We start from the raw sequence: 15,828 nt of genomic DNA on the forward strand, positions 1-15,828 counted from the left end.
GTACCAAGGGGCTGGTCATGCGTCTCCCAGCTTTCTCCCATCCTTTCCCAGAGGCGCTGAGCTCCCAGCCGAGCCCCTCATTCCTAGTAATTGTACCAGGAAGCACTCTGTGCATTGCTTGGTGCCCCTGCCCGAGAACAAACCTTAACCTCTGTCCTCTTGGGTAGGTCTGCCTCTGCCACCATCACACGCTCTGCCCCCGGACAAGAGAATTATGGGGACCCTGCCTCGCCAGCTGCCCAAGGCCAGGAGGGGCAACGGTCCTAGGGTCGTCATTTGCTGCAAGGTCCCCAGGGGCAGAGCTGCCCCCCGCCCTCCTTCCTTGGCAGGAAAAGACGGGGCGAGGAGGAGAAAGACCGTTTATTTCTCCACCCACAGTGGGACTGGTAGGTTTTCAAAAGAGCGATCACTGGCGTCCCTTTAATTCTTGGCTGACTTCCACCGTGGCAGCCAATCAACAGAGGCGGAGCTGGTGAGTTGCCTGGGCAACAGGCCCCTGGTTGGTCGAGACCATCAGCCACCCCACTGCCCACTTCCAAGTAAGGGAAATGGACGCTCTGCTCTCCAGTCTGCTTTTTCAGACCCGCTGGCTTAAGCCAGGCCTCCTCGCCTCGCTCCCGAAGCCAGAAGCCCCGGCCTTTGGGTCTCGACATTGGAAACGAACGACTTGGTGGAGAGGATGGGGTGGGAGGAAAGGAGAACAGCGCCTTTATCTGGGACAGACATAGGCCTGGGGATGGGAGGGGCGGCGGAGGAGGAGGTCAGGGTCCCAGAGGATGAGGAGACACGAGCACAAATGATACCTCTAGGCCCCCTCTCTCTGGCCGGCCCCTTTGCAGAACTGCTCAGGGCAGAGATGGTGACACAGACGGGGTCAGCGGAGCTCCCCAAGGGTCCCCTTCTCCCCCAGGAGCCCCAGCAGGTCCCTACGTGCTTGACCTGAATCCTCCTGCTGGCAGACAAGCTTGTACGGACGGAGGTGACAGACACACACGGGATCCACATGGAGTGTCACAGGGGTCTTCTGTCTCTTCCCCCCCAGATTGGGGGCAAGTAGAGGCACGTGGGTGTGCGTGCATGTGTTCAACAGGACACTGTTAGTGTGAGGGGTGGGAGGGAGGTCGCTGTGGTCTCTGGTGCTCTCCCTGCGACCCTCCCAGAGTCGGAGCTGGCCGGCCTGCCGTCTTCCCATCATTCCCAGTGGCCACCAGCCAAATGACCAGAGCGCTTCTGGCTTCTTCCACAGGCTCCTCCCCAGCCCTGAACCTGGGCCACCAGGAGGACAGACCTGGTGGAGGGAGGCCTGTGCTGGGCCAGGGGCAAAGCAGGAGGGACGGTGGGCAGCCTGGGGCCTCAGGCTTTGGCCGTGGCCTCCGACACGCCCTGGGCTGTGAGCTCGGCCAGCACGTTGTCTAGGTAGCTCGCGTCCGGGTAGCCGTGGCCCGTGAGGTTGGATCCGAACTCGGTCTTGTGGTGGATCTCGTTCCACACCACGGTGTCCGACTCGCCCGTGGTGTTGGACGTGCCGATGGTGAAGATGAGCCTCCGCTCCCAGGCGGTGATGAGCAGTCGCAACACCTGCAGAGCCGGGTGGTGGGCGGGGTCACAGGTAGCCCCGCCCATGGCCCCTCCAGCCCCGCCTCCCCTCCCCGCCACACTGTGGCTCCATGAGGCCCACTGAGCCCAGCAGGAGGCCCTGTGGCTGCTGGGCTTGGCCGTTTCCTTCCCTGGACGGACTCCTTCCAAGTTATCCGCCTGTTTCTTCTGGGGTGAAGGGAGGGTCTCAAAGCGATGGCCCTCTGCAGCTTGGTTTGGACCCTATACACTATGTGACTCCGTTGGCAATATTTAAAAACCTGCAGATTTCACATGAAAATCAGCATTTCTGGCTTCTCTCGAAAAACAATAAGTAGAAGCAGACACAACACCTATAATGTGGTGGTGAAAAGCCGGGACTGCTTGGGTTCAAATACAGGCTCCACCACTTACTGGCTGTGTGACCTTGGGCAAGTTACTTGCCCTCTCTGAGGCTGTTTCTTTATCCGTAACATGGAGCCAAGACCTTGACCTCGGCAGTGCCTGGCAGGGCTAGACACACACTAGGTGGTCCCGGGCTCTGCTGGTGTGGGGAGGAGTGTGAGAGCAGGCCCTGGCCCACAGCCCTGCAGCCGCACGACACCCACCTTCCGGCCCTTCTCGTTGTTGGGCAGATAGCAGTGGCGCGGGAAGCCTCTGGCGGTGAACTTCTTGCCTGGGTTGGGGTGCTCAGGGCCCTGCGGGAAGGAGCAGCAGGGCTGGAACCACAGACAGGCGTGGGGGGCGCCTCTGGAGGGGTCGGAGGAGTTGGCGTCAGGGGTCCAAGGGGGCTCACCTGGATGCCTGTGGGGATGTCATAGACAATGCGGATGGTCTGGGTGTCCGCGAAGCCAGGCAGTGAGTGCGGGATGAGGTGGAACTCCATCTTCCCAGGGGGCTGCGTGCCCGTCTTCTCCCCGTAGATGGCCTTGCAGGTGGGGCACTGCAGGCTGCCGTCCTGCAGCAGGGGAGGCTGGGTGAGGTCCCTGAGGCCCCGGCTCCACGGGGCTCTCTCGACAGCCCCCCACGCACGGTCCCCCAGCCCACCTTGTTGCCGTTGGAGTACATGGCCACCAGGCACAGCAGGTGGTACATGTGGCCACAGCGGCCCAGGCGGCCCACTAGCTCCGGCCGCACACCCTTGCGCCGCAGCACGCCCTCGTAGCCCGACGCCGTGACCAGCCGCTCCATGCAGATGGTGCAGTCCTGCGGGCACAGGGGGCAGGCTGAGGGCGGGGCAGGGCAGGGCAGGGCGTCCCTTCTCGGGCACCCAACTATCACAGGGAGAGGACGCCCATCTACCAAATTCAGATATGTGGTTACCCCCCTCCCCCTCCCAAAGAGATTAAAGGACTGTCAGCAGCAAAACCTAAAAACTATGGGTGAAAATAAGATACAAAAACTGTCAATCGCCAAAAGATTGACAGCTGTGATTCTATTAAACTCAGCTTTCTGTTTATCAAAGGACATTGTGAAGAGAGTGAAAAGGCAAACCCACAAACTGGGAGGAGGGACTGTAACAGAACCAGGAGGAATTCGTATGGGGGGAAGGGAGGGGAGGGGAGGGGAGGGGAGGGGAGAGGGCTCTCTTCTCTGCAGGCAAGGCGGCCCTCAGCCTGGTCCCCGCGGCCCCTGGCGCTCACCTCATCAGGTGGGTTCTTCACCTTCTGCATGTACCTTCGAACCACATCCTCAGGGTTCTTACCTGCAAGGACACAAGCGGGTGGGTTGGAGGGCGCCCCGAGTCTACCCGAGGCCGCAGCTTGGGATGGAGTCAGGGGTTGGAGAGGTGGGGTTGGCAGGGGTGAAAGGTCAGGGGTTGCTGCAGGTGGATGTACTTGGAGTTCGTGCGGAAGGGGTCGGGGGAACGGGAATTGAGATCAGGAGATGGAGGTGAGGTCGTCAGTCCAGGAGCAAATCGGAGCTGACCGTCAGAGGGATTGTGGTCAGGGTTAGTGGGGTTCAGTTCAGGGGTGGGACGGCGGGGGGCGTACTTTTCTTGAGGTGCTTCTTCTTGGTCTTGCGGCACACCCCAGGCACACCGGGCACGGGCTTCACGTCGCTCTTGCTCACCGGCGGCGGGTGCAGGATAGGTTTGGGTGCCCGGGTCAGGCACACGGGCAGCCCAGCGGCGCAAAGCAGGATCCCGGTCATCCCTGGGGGCGTGGCCTGGGCAGTCAGGGGCGGGGCGCCACCCAGGCCCCGCCCACCCTGCACTTCCCACCCTTCTGTTATCCGGGTGTACGCAGGGGGCCTCTCTCTCAGACTCGCCTACCGCCTGGCATCCAGGGATCTTGGGGTTCTCAGGTGGATGAGTCGGGTGTGCCCTGGGACTCCCCCCTCAACCCCACCCCAGGTTGACGCCAAGAAGAATGCCTTCTGCAGGCCCCGCCCACCCTGGTGTCACGAGAGAGGGTGTGTCCTCGGGGCCCCGCCCACCAGCTCATTAAGGGGTGGGGTCAAGAAGCCAACAGGTGGGCCCCCTTCCTCACTTCCTCGAGGGCTGGATCTCACCTGCCAGGGCCGGGTGGACTGGGCCGGTCCCATTCAAGTTCTTCACCGGGAGCGCGGGGACCCTGAGGAGGGAAGAGAAGAGGCTGCAGTCCCCACACCAGAGGGTCCAGGGACCCTGGGCAGAGTGAGGCCGCTTTGTGCCTGTCCCAGTCATCCAGAATGATCCCAGGGGACTCCATGCCTACTCCCACATCCTTCTATGACAAGGTGGGTGTGGCCAGGACCCCTAGACTTGGTACCGACTCTCCCCCAGTCTTCAGCCGGCCTCCTCCCTGGTCAGAGCACCTGGGTTCCCACCGCTCCCTTTCACAGGCCACTGCGCCTGAAACCCACCCATCAACGACTTGGTCATTCCCGCCTCTCTCTCAGTTTGCTCTATGAGGCCTAATCCCCATCAAAGGTTTTGGGAAAGAAGGATTCAGGGGTCCAGTAAGTTAGGAAACACTTCAAAGTCTCCCTCTTGGAAAATTTACAACATATATGAGCATATGAAAGGTTCTGATAAGTCCTGCATCAGGAAATATGGTTAGCGATGGCAAACCCAGGTTTTACAGAGACATCTGATAATGAACATTTTTTGCATCTCTGCAATATCTACTGCCGCCAGGTCCTGAGACGTAGGCATCGTCCTCTCTTCAAATGAGGAGGCCCTAGGAAAATGCAGTCTGCTTGTCCTCCTCGCTCTCCCCCCAGAGAGCTCTGACTTTTGGAAATCACCCAGAGCTGCTCTCACATCTCAGGCCAACCACTGACCAGCTGGGTGGCCCCCGAGCATCCTCCTCCTCCTCCTCCTAAGCCCATAAGCCTGTTTCCTGTGTAACATGGATAGTGTGGCACCTTCCTTCTGTTCGCTGTGAAGAGTCAATGAAGTTCTACACGTCAAGGGCCGAGCACCATCCCCGGTACCTGAGAAAGACTCTAATAGCGTCACCATCATTGTCCCCATCGCCACTGTCCCTTTGTCATCTTGGATGAGTAGCTTCACCTCTCTGCACCTCCGCCCCCTAAATCATGGCGTGACTTCTCTCCGTCGTGGAGAGGAAACCATGAATGTGTTGCCGTGACGAGCTGGGGCAAGTCACTTAGCCTCTGTGAGCCTCAGTTTCCTTATCTGTAAAATGGGGATAATGACACCTCACCTATAGCAGCTGGGTGAGAAAGCCTGCTGCGACCTGCACAGTGTGTCTGTCTGCGTCTTCCCGACCTCAGTGCTCAGCGGTGGAGGGGCGTGGTCCCTGGATGGGTGCATTTTGATAAAGAAGTGTGTTCTGAAAGCCAGGGGCAGCCCGAGGGGCCAGGGGGCTGTGCCAGGAAGGGGTGCAGGAAGGGCGGGGGCAGGGACAGCTGGGGAAGAAGCTGCTCCAGCCCCAGAGCCTGCTTGCTGAGGACGGAGCCTGGCTAATGCTGCCTTGTCACCGGGCCCTGGCAGGCACAGTTGGCATCAGGGAGCTGGCTTCAAGCAGAGTCCGCTTGGCAGACTTGGGGGCAGCTCCTGGCCCTGGTCATGCAGAGCCTGTGCCCTGGGAAGGTTTTAGGTCTCAGCTTTCTTACGATTTCTGGCGCCCCTTAAAGACCACAGAGCCCTGGGTTACCAAAGGCAGCGTTGCTCCTGGGAAGGGGGTGGTGAGTGGGGCGTGACGGCGGGGCTGTTTTTTATTTACCTCTCAGTGAGCTGGGGGACAGTCCCTGAGCAGCCCCCAGCCCCTCTTGACCCCGGCAGGTTCCCTGCGAGAACACAGGCAGCAGGGTTCCCACGACACCCGAGCGTGGGAGCCACCTGGGCCCCCTTTTGATGTGGGATGTGCTGCTTCCTCCAAGTCAGTGAGAACATCCTCCTGCCCTGGACAGGAGACCGCTGCCTGCAGGCCTCCCGGAAGCGGGGCCACCCTCCACGCTCTGCCCCGCCCTTTTGGGGCCCCGCCTGGCAAAGGCTCACAGGACTCTTTAAATCCCCTTGAAATCTGCTCGGACCAGAAGCCAGGCCTGGCCACCCCAGGGGAGAAATGGGTCCCGCAGCCACGCTGGTCTTCCTGCTCCTCCCCCACCCCCATCAGATCCTGTTTGTCCTCTGCCCTCAATCCCTTCTGGTTCCCACCTTGCTCAGAGTAAATGGGACTGTACTGACCCCTGGAACTCCACTTCCCCCATGCTCACCCCCTATCCCCGCACCCCCACGCCCCTGGTCTCCCTGCCGCTCCTCACACATGCCAGGCACATTCCCACCCCAGGGCCTTTGCACTTGCACATCCCTCTCCCAGTATGCTCTTCCCAGATATCCACATGTCCTGCTTCCTCACTTAACACAGGCTTCTGCCCCACTGTCTTCTTTTAATTAAAAAGAAAAAGGTTTTGTTGATTTTAGAGAGGAAGAGAAAAGGAGAGAGAGAAACATCATTCAGCTGCCTCCTGCACTCCCCCTACTGGGGATGGAGCCCACAACCCAGGGATGTGCCCTGACCAGGAATCCCACCAGTGACTTTTCGGTTTGGGGGATGATGCTCTAGCAACTGAGCCACTGTGGCCGGTTGTCCTAAGAAATGTCTTTTTATCAGAGACCTTCCCCACCACCTGACTCCAGACACACCTCTCTCTTTGCTCTTAACTTACTTGTTTTGGTCACAGCACTGATCATCACCTGATGTCATAAACTCTCTGGCATGACCAGGCCCTCCCTGCCTCTGTGACCTCCTCTCCTACTCCCCTCACCTCTCTGCTCTAGACACCCCTGCTGCTGCTACAACCTGCGGAGCACGGTTCCCTCTCGAGGCCTTTGCACTTGCTGTGCCCCCTGCCCCCCGATGCGGGAGGGCTCACTCCATCTCTGTTGCAACCCCACCTCATCAGAGAGCCCCCCTCCCCCGACCATCCAATGTCTAGCACATAGTAGATGTTCAGTGAACACTTATTTCGTGAATGAATGAAGGCAGCCCGGATTTTGGGGGGAGGGTCCAAGGGGACTCCTGTGCACGTGCTCAGGGACATTGTCCCCATGCATTTTTTTTACACGTCTGAAGTGAGCCTTGAGCAGGAGTCCCAGAGAAGCCCCCCCCCCCCGGCAGCTGCTGGTCCTGGAGGTTCTCGGCCAACATTCATTCTAAGTGACCACGTTCAGCGGCATCCTGTGGGAACAGCCCGAGCAGACGTCCTCGAGGAAATTCCCGGAAATGCTCCCCATCCAACTGGAGGCAGGTGTTCCGTGGCCAGGGTTTGGGGAGCCCAGACAGCTCACACTGGCCGTCTGCAGACAGGCTGAAAGGTGACTGCCTTCCGGAGGCCACTTCGGATCCCCATCAAGCGAACTCATGGCCACTCCTCCTTTCCATTCCCACGGGACTGTGTTTCTCTTCTTCTGAGGACGCAGGCATGTTCGCTCTTGCTTTCTAGTTGTGTGGTTCCACCCTATCTCCTCCCCCAGATGGTTAGCTTCTGGAAGCGTCTCGGCCCCGGCCCTGTGACCCTCGGATTGAGGATGAAACTCGATCACATGGGTTCTCAGTTAGTACTCCATGGGGAAGCTGAGCCCAATAAGGAAGTGCTCCACTAGCTCTGCGGTCTCTTCAGAGGAAGGTCTAGTATCTTTAGAAACAGGGGCTCCAATGCCCAAAGCTCCCCTCCCCCCAAGATTGGAGCAGGGATGGCAAATATATGACAGGTGTAGTACTACACCCATAACAGACATCACCAATCAATCCCAGCAACTCCTTTCCACGGAGCCAGAAATGCAACTGCAGAATCCTCCTCAACACAGTGCTCCAGGGAGTCGCTGCCATGTGAGCAGAGACGGCTCAGGATGGAATCAGTTCATCATTTATTTTTGCAGATGATGGGACTGAGGCCCAGAGAGGGAGGTGACTTCACTAGGGTCACCCAGCCGGCTCTGGGTCCTGGAGTTTGGAGTCAGTGGGCAGGGTGATCCCACCAGGCTGATCTGTGGGGCCATCTGGGAAGGCGCCAGCCTTCTGAGACCTCTGTGCCCTCCAGGTGGGCTGAAGCCTGTGCCCTGTGCCCTGGAGCTGGCTCAGCCCTGAGCAGGCTGCACAGTGGGTCCCTCTGTCTGTTCGGACCACCCCGCTCTGGCCCCAGCATTAAGGCAGCTCAGGCCCCGGGACAGCAGGAAGCCACACTGACACTCCCTTAGGGCAGCTGAGTTCCACCCCTCTACCTGCATCTGGTGTCCCTGCCCCTGGACGCCCTGCCAACTGTGTCACTGTTCTCTGATGATGGTTTCCAGGCCCCCCATTTGGCTTCAGGAGCCCTCAGAGCACCTGGCACTTACCCAGGGGCCCCTTGGGAGGCCTAGGGGAGCCCAGGCCTCAGTCATTCGTGTCCAAGAGGGTGAGGAGGGGGCAGAAGTGAGAGTGCCATGCCATGGGGTTTCCATGCTCCCTGGGCCTGCTCCTGTCACCTGTCCCCTTGCAGTGCCCAATCCACCTGCACCCGAACCCCCGCCCTCCACAGTCCTGGGGCCCACCGGGTCCCGCCCACTCCCTCTGCAGAAGCCAGAAGCCTGAGGACAGCTGGGCCAGCGCTGGGAAGACTGGGTGCCCCACGGACCCAAAACGTGCAAGCCGTCTGGCTGCTGCCTGGAGGCCTTGCTCACGTCCCCTTTCCTCGCTTGGGCACCTGTCTACTTGGACAAGCCCGGAGCTTCTATGGGCCTCAGTTTCCCCTCCGTCAAAAGGGCCTCTCACCCCTGCACACCCGTCCACTCCTAGGGGTGAAAGGGGCAAAAGTCCCCCAGGGAGACATTTTGAGGGGCGGTTGACACTTGGGGGTCAGATTCACCCAGAGGCCTGGGGATCAGGGTCACCCTCCCCCACCTTCTTGGTCTCCCTGCCTGCCCAGTGCAGCGCTCTGTGGGGGGAGCCCAGTAGGGAGGGGAAGGGAGGGGAGAGGAGGGGAGGGGAGGGGAGAGGAGGACTGGGCTGGTTCCCACGGCCTGGGGCGTCCTGTGCAGAGGGGAGTGTGTGGTTTGGCCTCCCAGGGAGCGGGGGCAGGAAGTGCTTCAGGTCTGCGGGGTGGGGTGGGGGTGTTTGGTTTGACCTCGTGACGAGGCTGAGGCGGTGGGGAAACAGCAGTCATGCCCCTGCACACCCGCGAGGCCAGGAAGGGGGAGGGTGGGCCGGCGGGAGGCCAGGCGGGGACACACTGAGGGCAAGACTCCTCATGTTGCGCTTTTCAGTTCTTTTTTTTTTTAAGCATTTAGATGTAACAGCTATTAAAGGACTGCAGAGACAGAATGTGGACTCTTTTAAGTGAAAACGTAAAATCACTGCTAGGAGTAAAAAAAAAAAAAAAAGAAGAAGGAAAACACTCAGGCATAACCACCACATCAAAGCCCACCTCCCCACCGCGCCTGCCTCCTCAGCCCCACCTGCAGGCTCTTCTCCATCTCCAGTGACCCTGTTACAACAAAGTCACACCAGCCTCTCCCCGGCTCACAACTCTGCGGGCTCCCAGCTCACGCACAAGTCAAAGCCAAAGTCCCCGACGCAGCCCTCGGGCCCCGGAGGACTGGCCCCATTTCATGTCTGACCTCCTCTCCCACGGCTCACCCCCGGCAGCCTCCTCAGCCACACGGGCCTCCTCCAACATACCAGCTGCTTCTGCCTCAGGGCCTTTGCACAAGCTGTGCCCTCTGTGCGGAACTCGCACCCCAGTTCTGTGAGTGTTCTACTTCTCAACCGCCTTCAATCTCTGCTCAAATGTTACCCTCTCAGGGAGGCCTTTCCTGGCCTCTTTATTTAAAATTACATCCCTCTCACCACTCCCTAGATCCCTTTAAATTTTTTTTTTTTTTTTTTTTTTTACTCTGTAGCAGTTAGGACTCTACCATATTCTAGAATTTATTTTTCTTGTTTGCTTATTGAATGTGAGCTCCAGGAGGGTGGGGGTGGTCTGCTTTATTCATGGATGTATTTCCAGGGTCCCGAATAGCACCTGGTACACAGCGGTTGCTTGATATATATGGATTAATTAATTAAGGAACAGATGAACACAAGGTAGAAAGAAGGTAAAAAGAAGTAGCAAACTGGGGAAAAGGTGACAGATAAAGGGGCAGCACCCTTAATGCAGAAGGAGTGCGTGCGGATCTCTCACGAAGCAGCAAACAGCCCAAGAGAAGGGCAAACAAAGAAACAAACGACTGAAAAAGCAGGAGCCGCTGGCGCCCAGGAAACAGGAAGTGGCTCAGTAAGAACCAGAGGGTGAAAACGCCAACGGCATCTCCCGGGCACGGAGGGGCTGGCCTCCCGCCTGGGGGGGTGGGGTGGGGGGGGGAGACGCACCCTCTCCCGCGGCCATGGAGGGGATGTCAGTGACACAGACTTCAAAAGGCAGCCGCTTTGACATTTGGCCTCAAGCTGGACAATGACCGGGGGTGGTCAGCCCCCCCTCACAGGTGCAAAAGCCGAGGGCCAGAGCGGGCCTGGAGGGAGAGGAGACGCTGAAGCAGGGCCCAAACTCAGCCCCTGCTCCGGGGTCCCTGACCCCCTGTGCAATCAGGGCTGTGGCGGGGGCTGGGGGTGTCTTTGGGACCATGGCTGGACATTTGGAGAGGGCAGGCAGGAGGGTGGGACACCCTGGCTGAGGGGGGTGGGGGAGGTTTCTGAGTCAGAGTCCTAGCTGTGTGACCTCGAGCAAGCGCCAGGCTTTGGGAGCCTCCATTTCCTCGCGTGCAAAGTGGGGCTCATACGACCTGCCTCCCACAAAGTGGGAACTCAGAGAGGCGATCGCGTGTCACAGCCACGGGGAGCCTGGGACGACATGTGAGTGCTCAGTGCAGAAAAACAGGCCTGCAGCGGCCCCCTCTCCCTCCCCCCACCACGTGGGGTGGAAACTCTGAGTCGGCCCGCAGCTGTGTTCCGAAGCGCTGGACGCTGCCCTCTGGGAGGCAGGGCGGATCTCCCCACCCCTCGGTCCCCCAGGCCCGGCCACCAGCTGGCTCCCCGCCCCCGCACAGGGGGGAGTGGAAAAAACCCCGGCCCTGGAGACATTCTGCCCCCCTGGCTGTGTGGCCTGGGGCAAGGCAGTGGCCCTCTCTGGGCCTCCGGGCTGTGGCCCACCCGGGGCTGAGATGAGGGTGGGATGAGGATGGACTCAGACGCTCTGAAGAGTCCACTCCGCCTTCCGTGCTGGTCACTCCGAGTTTTAGAGGACACGGAGGCCAGGGAGGGAACGCTGGGCACGCAGGGTCGCCCCGCTGGGAAAGGACGGGGCAGGACTGGACTCGGGGTCTGCGTGAGTCCCGCGTGGGAGAGCGGGAGGGTGGAGAGCAGGGAGCAGGGGAAGGGAGAGAGCTGAGGAGGCAAAGGCGGGAGAGAAGGAGCCACAGGCACAGACAGACAGATAGACAGACAGACAGGCAGAGACTGGGAGACACAGACGGGAAGAGACCAAGACTCAGCTGTGAGAGTCGCAGAGACTGTAGCGGTTGCATCGTGCTCCCCGGGCCTCTCTTGTTGAATTCTGCCGCCCAGGCCCTAGACCAGTGATGGCGAGCCTATGACACGCATGTCAGAGGTGACACGCAAACTCATTTTTTTGGTTGATTTTTCTTTGTTAAATGGCATTTAAATATATAAAATAAATATCAAAAATATGTCTTTGTTTTACTATCGTTGCAACTATCAAAAAATTTCTATATGTGACACGGCACCAGAGTTAAGTTAGGGTTTTTCAAAATGCTGACACACCGAGCTCAAAAGGTTCGCCATCACTGCTCTAGACTGTGGGGACAGGGGCTTCGCAGAAGTGAGTGAGGTGAGGTCACTCGGGCGGGCACTGAGTGACATGACTGGGGTCCTTGTAGAGAGGACATTTGGACACCATAACTCAGAGGTGAGACTGTGGGAGGGGCTGTGAGGACTGGGGGTAGGGGGGTGAGTGTTGGGGACCAGGGTGGGAGGCCTGGCTGCCTGGCTCCTCAGAGACCCCATCCCTGTCCCCTCATTTGGCCGCACCTGGGCCTCGACCGCCTTGGCAACAGGATGCTGCAGGTGGGAGGGACCAGGGTCTGCCCCCTGCCTTCCTCCCCCGCCCCTCACGGGCAGCAGACTTCACGGGGCCTGCGCCCACCCCCCACTCTGAGCCAGGGGTATTTTTAACTGGCGTTCCTTGGGGATGAGGGTTGGGGGATCTCCACACAGGCTTGTCTGGCTGGGGCGGGGAGGCCAGAGGGGCGGAGGTGAGACTGGTCAGCTCTGCGAGGCTGGGAGGGATGAGGGAGCCCTTGTCTGGTTTCCAGGGTCACAAACAGCTCCCAAGAAGGAGGAGGACGGAAGGATGTAGACGGGGTAGGCGCACGAGAAGAACGGAGTTCTGGTATGTCCTAGGGGACATGCGTAATGATCAGCGCCCTCAGGAACCATCCTTCTCTCCCCACAGCCCCCTTGAGCTCAAGCACACTCTATGGCTCCCCACTGCCGACAGCACAAGCCCAGGCTCCCCGAACGCGCCCCAACCTGGCTCTGTAGTTCCATTTGGGAAACATCTCAGCTCTAAGGTCCCAGCAGGAACCTCTGCCCCTCCCCCCGCCCGCCCCCCCCCCCCCCCGTGAGCTGCCCGGAACCTGCTGGCTGTGTTCCCACCGCTACCCTCTGCACGTACAGCGCCCCTGACTGGGTGCCTTCCCCTTCTCACATCCTGCCCTCCTCACACATCTAGCCCTTCCCCCGAACGTGCCATGTCCTTCTAGTGCCACTGAAGTCGTGCACGCTGTCCCCTCTGCCTGGAAAAGCCTTTCTCCGATCCGACTGCCTCCTCAGAGGGGTCAGCCCCGACCACCCCCTCCCCTCCAGCCGCACTGCCCCGCCCCACTCCCTCCCCAGCCCTCCCCTCTCTCTCCAGTGATTGTGCTCATTTACGCGTTTACTTGCTCTGCGTCTGCCTCCCCATCGGTCTGGACCCTATTTGCCTGTGTGCTCTGTGAACCCGCACCCACAGCCCACATGTGAAGGATTAATATTGTGCAATAGAAGCGGGCAATTCCCAGCTTGCTCTAAAACAGTGGCTTTCACCAGTTTCATGGTGACTAAGAAATTCACTTCACGGGGTAACCCATTAAACACAGGCAGAAACACGCGAAAGGCTCCCGGAGCAGTTCTTGCTACTGCTACGCACCACCCGACCCGTACTCGCTACTCCACCCTCTTCTGTTCCATTCCATTCCAATTTCACAATCCACCGGTGGGGACACAATGCAGCCCCAAAGAGAAGGTCCCTGGTTCTGCCCCTCCCACCCCACCCCAGTTTGTCGTCCCACTCTTCTTGTCGTCCTGGGGCCCCCAACCCTTCCTCTTCATCAGGGAGCCGAGCCAGGTTGCTAAGGATAAGGAGCCATAATGAACACTCCAGCCTCCGGATCCCCAGCGGTGAGCCCCTCCCGGCCTCCTGAGGTCCCCTGTCTGTTGGCACTGGGCCTGCCCGAGAGGAGGGGCCTGGCGGGGAAGGGAAGGGTGAGGCAGGCAGGTGGCAGCTGCCCATCTCCCCATGGAAAGTTACAGCCCCCGCCCCCCACACCAACCTTCCTCCCGGATAACAAAAACAGCCCCACCTGTCACTGCTGGATGCCTGTGGGGTGCAGACACCATGTTCAGGTACACAGCCTCTCCACGTGATGGGGAGTCCTGCTCCCATTTCACAGATGGTGAAACTGAGGCTCAACGAAGGGGAGGGACTTGGCCCCGATCTCACAGCTCAGAAGTGGCCGAGAGGGGATTTGAAGCTAAGCAGACTCTCAAGGGGACAGAAGCCACCTCACTTCGGGGTCCCTTCCCTTCTCAAGGCCTCAGTTTCCCTTGGTGAAAGGGGAGGTCTGGAGGGGGTGACCTCAAAGATTGTATCCAGATATGACCTTTGCTGGTCTCAGGTCGTCACGGGCAACCCCCCGGGCCATGCCCTAGGGATACAAGCGGGGCTGGCTTCCGGTGCCCGCCCCTCCTCTTGGGCATCATGATCCAAACGCCACCGGGTCTTTTCCCTTCTGGGCTGTCCCAAGGTCAAGGTCGTGGCTCCTGGCTCTCATTCCCACTCCCTCAGGGCCTGTTCCTCTGCTGAAACTAGCCTCGGCGCGCAGCCGACAGGCTCACTGGGTCCCTATCCTGGGGCTTGGATGCCTGAACCCAGGAATTTCCAATCTTGGTCTGACCTGGGTTCCCGTCCTCGATCAAATCCACTGGGAAATCCTGCCAAGTCATAAAAGCGATCCCCAAAAGGGCCATTTTGGTTAAAACAAGAGCAGAGGCCGGTTCCTGTGTGTGACTTCTCCTTATCCACCACCCTCTCCTGCCACTATCTCCGGTCACCCCAGGAGTCCCTGGAACCCAGTTTGCAAACCACAGGATTAGCCCAAAGTCATGGTGCTAATTCAGGTGCGGCCTCTAGGGGGACTATTTTGGATAAGTGGCCTGTGCTTGCTGGAGCCTCCAGATGAGATGGGCATGTACTGGGGCTGGGGTGAGGGGGTGGGGGCGGGGAGGGGATCATCTAAAAATCGCAGCCAACACAACACAGACTCTGGATCCTACAGGCCTGAGTTTCCACCCCTGCTCTCCACCTGGGTGACTCGCAGAAGGTACCACACCTCTCCCGGCCACAGCCTCTCCATCTGTCATGTGGACATGACAGGATTAGTTGGAGTAATAAACGAGACGATGCAAATAAAGTTTAGCAAATAAACATGGAATGCACACCCTGATTATTGTTGCTACGGTCCCACCACTTGTGACCTGCGTGATCTTGGAAGTTATAGACCCTCCCCCTCCAGTGCGTTGTCTGTACATTGGGAGTGAGTGTACCTACCGCACAGGGACCTCGTGCGTGGAGATAAATGAGTGGAAACGCATTATGGCGCTTAGTTAACGCCTGGCACACAGTGAATGCTTACCGGGTGCTAACTATTGCTTATGCTTATGACTACGATGGTAATTCTCTGCTCCCAGCCCTCTGGGCAGCCAGGCCTGCGCCAGGGGCGTCTTACCCGGGCGGGATGGAGGCACGTGCGCTCACGCCGGAGGCGCGCTGGGGTCCCGGCCGGTTGAGGTTGTTCTGGCCCGGGGTGGGCGCGCCGCTGGGGGCGCTCGGGCTCCGCGGGGGCGCCCCGGGCGGCGGCGCAGGTTCGGTGGGGCTGGTGGCGGGCGCGGCCCAGAGCGTGGGGCCGGCGAAGGTGGCGCTGGGGCGCACGGCGAGCGCTGCGGGCGGGCCTCCGGGGGGCAGCGCGGGCGGCGGGAGGGCGGCGGGGGGGCGCCTTGCGGCGCTGCGAGGCCAGGATGGCGTTGGAGGCGGCGCGCGTGCTGTTGACCAGCAGGCACTGCTGGCAGGAGCAGGGCTGGCCCGAGCTGGCGCCCACGGGCCACGACTGCGACTTGGGGATGGAGCCCACGGTGAGCGGGTAGGCGAGGTCCAGGCGGCGGCGCAGCCGGCGGCGCCTGCGCGTCTGGCGGTTCATCTGCGACATGCTGTTGAAGTAGATGAGGTAGCAGAAGCCGAGCGACGAGAGGTCGAGCCAGGGGTGCTGCTTCTCGTAGGCGTTCTGGATGGTGATGCAGATGTCCATGTCGTAGGCCGTCCAGGCGCCGCCGTCGTTCTCCCACTCCCACACGATGCCCTTGCCCGGCGCCGACGAGGGGTCGTAGAAGTTGCGCCGCACGGGCCGCATGGTGCCTGCGCTCACAAGCGGGAGGAGTCAGGACCGAGGCTGAGGGGCGTGGGGGTGGGGGGTTCGGGGGAGGAGGGGCAGTA

At 59.9% G+C, this 15,828-nt stretch overlaps 1 protein-coding gene across 1 annotated transcript in view; it reads right to left on the bottom strand.

Moving 5' to 3' along the window:
- Positions 1-342: 342 nt before the first annotated feature.
- Positions 343-15,828, bottom strand: part of DTX1 (deltex E3 ubiquitin ligase 1) — a 31,406-nt gene continuing 15,920 nt past the window's right edge. The window contains 9 exon segments of the mRNA XM_070399767.1: positions 343-1,578; positions 2,184-2,273; positions 2,372-2,533; positions 2,623-2,781; positions 3,219-3,280; positions 3,570-3,731; positions 4,090-4,151; positions 15,068-15,316; positions 15,318-15,750. Of these exon segments, the coding sequence (XP_070255868.1) occupies positions 1,354-1,578; positions 2,184-2,273; positions 2,372-2,533; positions 2,623-2,781; positions 3,219-3,280; positions 3,570-3,731; positions 4,090-4,151; positions 15,068-15,316; positions 15,318-15,750 (1,604 nt within the window). The 3' untranslated portion in view covers positions 343-1,353.

This window comes from Myotis yumanensis, unplaced genomic scaffold (assembly GCF_028538775.1).
Source record: "Myotis yumanensis isolate MYYU_CA2020_CCGP unplaced genomic scaffold, mMyoYum1.0.hap1 SCAF_19, whole genome shotgun sequence".
In the NCBI taxonomy this organism is placed as follows: Eukaryota; Metazoa; Chordata; class Mammalia; order Chiroptera; family Vespertilionidae; genus Myotis; species Myotis yumanensis.